The 9,070-nt window shown below is 38.7% G+C and overlaps 2 protein-coding genes across 4 annotated transcripts; both read right to left on the bottom strand.

Moving 5' to 3' along the window:
• Nucleotides 1-1,829: 1,829 nt before the first annotated feature.
• On the bottom strand, nucleotides 1,830-4,661 carry ankrd39 (ankyrin repeat domain 39). The gene is made up of 5 exons (XM_047800408.1): nucleotides 4,326-4,661; nucleotides 3,854-3,972; nucleotides 3,669-3,772; nucleotides 3,272-3,475; nucleotides 1,830-3,183 (listed from the first exon to the last, which is right to left on the bottom strand). Exons 2-5 carry the CDS (start codon nucleotides 3,954-3,956, stop codon nucleotides 3,034-3,036), a joined length of 561 nt encoding a protein of 186 aa, XP_047656364.1. The 5' UTR covers nucleotides 3,957-3,972; nucleotides 4,326-4,661; the 3' UTR covers nucleotides 1,830-3,033.
• A 1,166-nt stretch (nucleotides 4,662-5,827) lies between these two features.
• On the bottom strand, nucleotides 5,828-8,342 carry LOC113656283 (progonadoliberin-1). Of its 3 annotated transcripts, none has more exons than XM_027167480.2 (4): nucleotides 8,201-8,342; nucleotides 6,276-6,401; nucleotides 6,090-6,182; nucleotides 5,828-6,006 (listed from the first exon to the last, which is right to left on the bottom strand). In XM_027167480.2, exons 2-4 carry the CDS (start codon nucleotides 6,390-6,392, stop codon nucleotides 5,974-5,976), a joined length of 243 nt encoding a protein of 80 aa, XP_027023281.1. In that variant the 5' UTR covers nucleotides 6,393-6,401; nucleotides 8,201-8,342; the 3' UTR covers nucleotides 5,828-5,973. The 3 variants fall into 3 exon arrangements, with proteins under 3 accessions (XP_027023281.1, XP_027023282.1, XP_027023283.1); XM_027167481.2 differs by having other exon boundaries at nucleotides 8,197-8,320; XM_027167482.2 differs by lacking the exon at nucleotides 8,201-8,342 and adding an exon at nucleotides 6,483-6,575.
• Nucleotides 8,343-9,070: the final 728 nt, after the last annotated feature.

Here is a 9,070-nt window from a genome sequence, read left to right as displayed (position 1 = left end):
TAGGGCTGTGAAGACATTTGTCCAAAACTACCCACTGCATCACTTAAAAACAGAAAGCATGGAGTGTTAGAATGACATATAAGAAGACATAAGAAATCTTGCTTCATCTCCACACTGTCTGCACATGCAGCTGTGATGCCTTATCCAGGGACAGGTTACTACAAGTCGATGAAGCCACTGGGGATGAAGCCTTTCCTGGAAATTCTTCATGGACCAGTGGGTACAATCATTCTTCATGGACCAGTAAGTTAACCAAAAAGGCATCTGGACAAACTGGACCAAAGTTTGCTTAGCTCTCTAAACAGGACTTGTACTAGTTCGTCTTCCTTTGCAAAGACGGAGGCAGGCATTTGACAAAGTGTTTGAACAGGATTTCTATATGAAGGTGTCTCCAAACCACATTCCTTACTTTGGTGACAATTATTCATTTTGTAACTACATAAAAACCGATCTCTGAGATCCCTCCGGTCACGGCTCGTGACCTTGGATGGACGATCGAATGTCCTTTTCCTCTCATGTTGCTAATGTGACACGCTCATGTTGGTTTCAAGACTGGACTACTGCATCTCACTGCTGGCAGGTCTCGATCGGTCCTACCGTCTCTCAAGGTAAGAGGTAGGTATACAACAAGACTCTTTTCTGTTCTGGCACAGAGGTGGTGGAATGAACTTCCCCGTAATGTCCGAACAGCTGAGTTACTGGTTATTTTCAAACGACGAGTGAAAACCTAGAGTACAGACCAAAAGTTTGGTCACACCTTCTCATTCAAAGAGTTTTCTTTATTTTCATGACTATGAAAATTGTAGATTCACACTGAAGGCATCAAAACTATGAATTAACACATGTGGAATTATATACGTACATAACAAAAAAGTGTGGAAAAAAAATGACCCCAAACACACCTCCAGGCTGTGTAAGGGCTATTTGAGCATGAAGGAGAGTGATGGGGTGCTGCACCAGATGACCTGGCCTCCACAGTCACCGGACCTGAACCCAATCGAGATGGTTTGGGGTGAGCTGGACCGCAGAGTGAAGGCAAAAGGGCCAACAAGTGCTAAGCATCTCTGGGAACTCCTTCAAGACTGTTGGAAGACCATTTCAGGTGACGACCTCTTGAAGCTCATCAAGAGAATGCCAAGAGTGTGCAAAGCAGTAACCAAAGCAAAAGGTGGCTACTTTGAAGAACCTAGAATATGATATATTTTCAGTTGTTTCACATGTTTTTGTTATGAACTAAATGTTCTCTTTGAATGAGAAGGTGTGTCCAAACTTTTGGTCTGTACTGTACATCATCCTGAAACACCTGAACTAGCACTAAGGTATTCTAAGACTGTCACCTTGTAAACCAGTGTTAATTTATTCATCAATAGAGACTTAAAAGCTCTGTTGTACGGCGTTCTGGATAAGGGCGTCTGCCTAAGGCCGTAAATGTAAACGTAAATAATACAAACTGGAAATGAGAATGTTAAGAAATAAGTATCGTATTTAATCCACCACACTGATCCCAAACCCAGCTCTACTTTAAATTCAAGGTCTGCCTGCTCACAAGTTCACTGAATTCATTGTCGTGCCCTGAGTGAGCTTCAGTCTTTTGTTGCTGACCCACGCTCCATGGTGACAAAAAAACATTCGCAAACAGCCTTTTATACACAATATCCATCAACGTGTAAACATAATGCACCCTCTGTCAGAATCGATGGCGTAACAAGACAGATGGGTTCAAGGTGAAGGCATTGCCATTCATTGTCTGATTTTAGAAACTCAATAAGGTGAAGAGAATAAATCAAACTAGAGAAGTTTAACAGAGCAGCATTAGAGAGATTCATAGCTGAAAGAAAACAATCTAAGATTTATTTGAGATTACAAAGTGATAACTGAGTATTTGTGGCAAAAACCTATTGCATTATTTCTTTATGCAGTAAACATTCGACGCACGACATGTCTTACAACTGAAAAATACTGTTTATTATAATAAATAGAAATGTATCTGTTTAGAATACATATTATTTATGTTAAAAAAAAATATGGTATTACTTCCATTAACAGATTTATTGATATATAAGAGGCAAGAAATATATATATATATATTGTATGATGGAATTCAGTACAAGCAGAAGTGTATAAATGTAGAACTTCACCATGATGATTCAGATAACTAATGATGAGGCAGAACAGAAATGGTCAGAACTTCACAGAAGCACTGGGCTGGTCAATGTTGCCATCTGCTGACAACTTGTGTCATTGCAATTCTGTCGCTAGAACGTATAAGACGTATGAGATTAATGACAATTGAACCTCCTGCATCATCACATAAGCATTTCAGCTGCTGTGAAATATAATTCACCTCATCTATAGCGCTTAGTATAACCTGTATCAGCAGAACAAAGAGTATTCTGAGGTTGTGGAAGCAGAGAAGACGAGAGATGATGGTGATGAGGATGGAGATGAAGATGTTGTAAGGGATAATGTCAGAGTTAGGGATAAAGCTGTGTATAAAATAAAGCTGGGGATAAAAAATAATGCCAGAGATGAGAATTCTGGTCTGGATGGGAATGAGGATGGAGTAAGGATAGGGATAAGGACAGGGAAGCAGCTGAAAATGAGGATGGTTATGATGAAGATAGATATGAGGATGAGAATTGTATGAAAATGGAGATGCGAATAAGGGTGGGGTGAGAAGGAAGGTGATGATGGGGCTGTTGATAAGAATGGGTTGAGACTGGAGATGAGGACAATGATACTGATGGTAAGGATAGGGATGAGAAAATGTTAAAGATGGGAATGGGGATAAAGGTGTATGAGCTTAGAGATGATGATGATGCCAATGTTGATGAGGATGGAGGGAGGATGGGGATAGGGATGAGGAAGGAAATGAAGACGAGGGTGTAGATGACCTTGGGCATGATGAAGGTAATGTGGAAGACGATGGATGGCATTCTAAAGACTGAAATAAAGCCAAAATCTGAAGAAAGTGTTTTCGCTTGTGTGGCACTTTCAACGGTCCGGGGCTTGTTCAGGAAATCACGACGGTGATCATTGTGGAGGCTTCAGTAACTCTAGGAAGGTCTTGTTGTCTGGGCCAAGATCTACAGGCAAGCGTGATTTTTTATCTTTTATGGTTTTCAGGACAGGATATTTGCTCGATAACACCTCACACATCTCCAGATGGCCCTGCTCAGCAGCCTGTTCACAAAACACACACACACACAAATATAATGTAAATGCCTGTACACTAAGCATTAGTATAACTTTTACACCGAAAATATTTTACCTTATGCAAAGGTGTCGAGCCATCATCATCGGTTAAGCAAGGATCAGCTCTGTGGTTCAGCAGCAGCTTGACGATGCTCATGTGACCACAGTAGGTGGCTCTGTGCAGAGCCGTGGCGCCACCGTGTGTCTGAGAATTGGCACAGGCGCCATGATCCAGGAGAAGCTCACAGACTGACTGGTGAGCTGCTCGACTGGCATAATGCTGCAACACAGATCAGTGAGTTACAACAAGGTGTTACTGTGCCTGGACTCATCAAGTAAAGCAAAGCAGACTAGTTCAGCCTCGTCATATGGTCCGAACATCAACACGCAATTTGAATAACATCTCTGAATATGGAATAAAGGAAAGGCCAGCAAAAGATATTGATCAAAAGTAACAGGGGCTTATTGCTGACCAAAGCGGTGTATCCAGCCTGGTCCTTCGTGTTCGGATCTGTTCCTTTGTTCAAAAATGACCGGACTCTCTCCAAATCCCCATCCAGAGCTGCTGACCATATGCCTAAGAAAAAAACGCATGCTAATGTGTGATATAGTAGATCAGAAAGCTGCCTAGAAGACATTCAGAAGCTTTAAACCTTACCTCTCTCAAAGTCCATTTCATCTAGAGATTGATGGACGCTTGGGGTCGAGCGGTGAACACAGCAGGAGCACTGATGCTCATATGCGTCAGGGAGATCAGTCATGAGACATGTACAGAATCTGAAATCAGCATTTTCTTGTTTTTTTAATTAGTAAAAAAAAGTCATTAAAAGTCATGGTAGATTTATATCACGGTCAAAGTGTGTTTCTGTGCCCGAGGATGAAAAGTGGGCGTGGCCACATAAGTGACAGCTGTCAATCCTGAAATAAGCTCTTGCCTAAGGATCAAAAAGGGGCGTGGCCACATAAAGTAACGTAAATATTACCTCCACAATTATGAAGAAATGTTATTGTTACACCAAGAAACAAATATAATACAAACACTTTATAAAATAAGGTGCTCTTGCCACTAAAAACGATAACACACGATAGAACACTTTGAATGAAAACTACACCAGAAATGATTAAATTACCTGCTTCTAATGCGAATTTATGTGAAACATTTTAGTCATTCTGCTCCATTTTTATTCGTTTTTACAGTAGCTAACCAGCTACTTGACTTATCGTGCACGTGCAGCCAGCAGTCATTAGCATAGCCCACAATTCACACTAACTACAACTTCGTACCTAATTAGCAACCTTATTAATTTCCAAAAATTATATTTAGCAGAATTAATGCTGATCTCCGCCGGTCAGAATCGTATATATTTTTAAAATGACTTTAAATCGACACAGTTCCTGCAGAAAACATCTACGGACCGGCGCGAGTCAACAAACCGAGGGTCAATCCAGATTCACTCGCTACGTCCTACGTCAGCGCACTACCTAGGGAGTGATTTAATCAGTAATGTATCGTATGTAGTGCACTTTGTACGGTTAACGTAGGCGTTTGGAATTCAGCCTCTTACAGAGGAAAACTCACGGCTGTTTCATATTAAGCATATTAAGTAAAATAAAAGTTTCCAAAATAAAAGCTTCATCAATCTGACAAAGCTTACAAGAACAACAACAACATTATTATTATTATTATTATTATTATTATTATTATTATTATTATTATTATTGTTGTTGTTGTTTTTATATTATTATTATAATAGTATTATTATCATCATTATATAAAAAAATATAATGATGATAATAATAATACTATTATTATTGTTGTTGTTTTTATATTATATGTTATTTTTATATATTTTATATATTTTATATATTATTATTATTATTATTATTATTATTATTATTATTATTATATTTTAGTTTTAATATAATAGTAATACTATTATTCTTATTATTCTTATTATTCTTATTCTTATTCTTATTCTTATTATATTATGTTGTTGTTGTTGTTTTTATATTATGTTTTTTATATTATAATAATAATAATAAAATAATAATAATAATAATAATAATAATAGTAATAATAATAGTAATAATAATAATCATTACTATTATTATTACTATTATTATTATTATTACTATTATTATTATTATTATTATTATTATTATTATTATTATTTATGTATTTATTTATTTTTATTTATTTTTCGAACAAACTGGCAAAACCTCATAAAATTTTGTTTATTTGATCATTGAGTAAGGAGTAAAACACTTGGGGCATGCTGTTACAGGAAAATAATTATAGTTATAGAAAATATAGAAATGTAATTAAGCCCTATTTTTTTTTAGCAATTGCAATCTCTAAAAAAGTTTTAGAAGGCCACAAATTGGCAAATATGACACTGTGTCCCCATGTTCTGTAAATAAACACACATGCAAAGTCTGTTGCAGTTGTCAGAGCCCATTGTTACAAATTAAATTCGGGGGAAAATAAAAATAATTTACCCTTATCAGATCTCAAGCTTTACAGAATATTCTGATTACTGTATGGTTTGAATAATAAGACAAAGTGGCTTGAAAAATAAATCAAGTATCCTTTTGAGCTGTGAACAATTAAAATGCACAACAATACTCAATGCATGATACATTTTATTAGCACTATTATGTTCAGGAGATGGCAAGAATAACAACGTGTTAGTTAAAAGTAGTACATACATTTTGGTAATTCATTTTGGCAATTTAAAAAACAAACACAGAATAAATTGAAGATCTTAACCAGGCCTGTTATTGTCCCATTTCTCTCTCAGCAACACGGGTCTGTAAAAGAAGACATAAGATAAACAAAACACTGGCTTTAAATTGTTTGTTAATGAGCATAAAGAAAACTTCAAGCTGCGCACCAACAGATCTTTCATTCTGTAGATCTTATTCCGAGGCGAAGCGTCTGCATTGTCACACGCGTAGCCGGAGGACCTCGGCATTTCTTCAACATTCTGAAACAAAACGTCCCACATATTTAAAGTGAATAATGGTTATAGACTAGGATATACACTAGCCTAGACATTGTTTGGTTTAGTGGATGTTACCTCCTGCAATGCTGCACGTTTTCCTCCAGGATTGAGGCCATGAGACCAGTGCTGAGAGCTCACATGCAGAACCACAGCACACACCACCATCCACCAGATTGCTCGTTTTACACACATTCTGAAGACCTAGGAAAGCAAACACAGCTTCATTATTTGCCTTAGACAAGAAAATAGTATTATCTAATGAAAGTTAAATCCCGGTTTCACCTGCTGTAAGGTGAGTCAGGAGGCCTGACTTAAAGCATGTCAACTCTGAAACTAGAAAGAACTGAACTACACTCACTGAGCACTTTATTTCAGATATACTATACTAATACTGGATAGGGAATCCCATTGCTTTAAAAACAGCTTCAAGTCTTGCTCTGAGATGCTGTTCTGCTCACCACAACTCTACAGAGTGATTATCTGAGTTACTTTAGCCTTTCTGTCAGCTTGAACCAGGCTGGCCATTCTTCTTTGTACTCTCTCATCAACAAAGTGTTTCCGACCACAGAACGTGGGATGTTATGTTTTTTTTTCTTTAAAAAAATTTGCGAGAACTTGAATTTTTCAATTTACTTTTTTCATTTATGGCATTAGGCAGTTGCCCTTATCCAGAGCGACTAACATTTTTATCTTGTTTTTTATACAACGAAACATTTAAGGGTTAACGGCCTGTCCCTTGTAGTGGCGGTGTGATGGACGTGGGATTCAAACTCACAACCTTCCAAACACTTTAGCCACTAATCTGTGGGACGTAGCCTTTGGACGTCCACTGAGCCGAGGCCGACTCTAAGAATCCTGAGACATCTCCAGTTAGACCCTGTGATACTAAGGAGATCTGAAGTTCATGATCCTTACACCAATACAACATTTATCTGACTGTATATTACAATCACACCCCCAGTGTCACCCATATGAGGATGAGGTTCCCCTTGAGTCCGGTTCCTCTCAAGGTTTCTTCCTTTACCAATTTAAGGGAGTTTTTCCTTGCCACTGCTGCCTGAGTCACCTCAGACTTGCTCATAGGGGGATAAATACATACACATTGTGAACTATATATAATCTAATAATAATCTAGAATTTTTTATTCTGTCAATTCTTTTTCTTTTATTATTCGTTATTTCCTTTATCATTCCTTATGTTTACCTTCTGCTCTATGTTTATGCTCTGTAAAGCTGCTTTGAGACAATGTCTATTGTAAAAAGCGCTATACAAAAAATAAACTTGAATTAATCGACCACAAATCCCAGATGTTCAGCAGGGGGAGGCCAATCAGGCCACATTCAAAATCTCTGAGATCACATTTCCCGCCATTCTGACGGTTTGTTGGCACATGATTGGCTAAATAAGTGTATCTAATAAAGTAGTAGCCTATTGGTTAAGGTGTTAGACTATCAATTGGAAGATCCCAAACCTATTTCTACAAATTGGAAAATCCCAAGTCCACCAAGCTGCCACCGCTGGGCCCCTGAGCAAAGGCTCTCAACCCTCAATTGCTCAGTTGTATAAAACAAGGTATGGGATGGCAGTTGATTGCAGGACATGTGTTCAGTCACACCCTGGAGCAATGAATCAGAGCCATTCTGCCTACTGGCATGTTACTGGTCGGAAACCCACATGGTCACAGAGAGATCATGTGGAAGTGCAGACATTCTCAGGGATTATCTTTCATGCCGCTAATCTATTTGCTTCTCCATCTTTCCGTCTCATCCTCTGCGCCATTTCTCTCATTTTTGTCGCTTTCGCTTTCCCTCCATTTTTCCCACCACTACTCTCTCACTCCCCATTTAATCCAACTGTTACATTCACTAACAGTTCACAGATCAGCCGTTCCCTTACACACAGCGTTAAGATCATTCTTCTCTCAAACTTTTTTCCAAAAAAAAAAACAGTCTGAAAATATTAACAAAAGTTAAGATGTTCCACAACTTGCACCTACTTGCCTTGATCAGTCGCCCTAGACACTTCTTCTGCTCTTCACGATGATGATCTGATGCATTTTCTTTCAACAGCAAGCCTCTTATAGCACTCCAGCTTCTCTCTCTCTCTCTCTCTCTCTCTCTCTCTCTCTCTCTCTCACACACACACACACACACACACACACACACACACACACACACACACACACACACACACACACACACATATACACACACTTCATACACCTTTGTCTTAGGAGTCTAAGAGCATCTTCACCACTTATCATTAATCTGTTAAGTCTGTAAACACCACTGGTGTATGTATAAACAGATGAGTCAGGGGATTTAGAGAGGTCTGAGCCGCACTTCAGCTTTCAAAAGCTAAGCTCGAGATTAAAGTATTGGCGCACTTTGCTGATTTAAGTGGCCGATAAGTGAAAGATTGATCCGTGCATGACCACTGAAGATTAAAATTTATCTCTCAAAGTGATTTTTCATGAAATTACAACTTTCATTCATTCATTCATTTTCTACCGCTTATCCGCACTACCTCGGGTCACAAGGAGCTTGTGCCTATCTCAGGCGTCATCAGGCAGGATACACCCTGGACGGAGTGCCAACCCATCACAGGGCACACACTCTCATTCACTCACACACACACACTACAGACAATTTTTTCCAGAGATGCCAATCAACCTACCATGCATGTCTTTGGACCGGGGGAGGAAACCGGAGTACCCGGAGGAAACCCCCGAGGCACGGGGAGAACATGAAAACTCCACACACACAAGGTGGAGATGTAAATCGAACCCCCAAACCCTGGAGGTGTGAGGCGAACGTGCTAACCACTAAGCCACCGTGCCCCCTAAATTACAACTTACCCTTTTCAAAGTT

Source organism: Tachysurus fulvidraco, chromosome 14, assembly GCF_022655615.1.
Source record: "Tachysurus fulvidraco isolate hzauxx_2018 chromosome 14, HZAU_PFXX_2.0, whole genome shotgun sequence".
Classification (NCBI taxonomy): Eukaryota; Metazoa; Chordata; class Actinopteri; order Siluriformes; family Bagridae; genus Tachysurus; species Tachysurus fulvidraco.
This window is presented reverse-complemented; position numbering and strand designations above follow the sequence as displayed.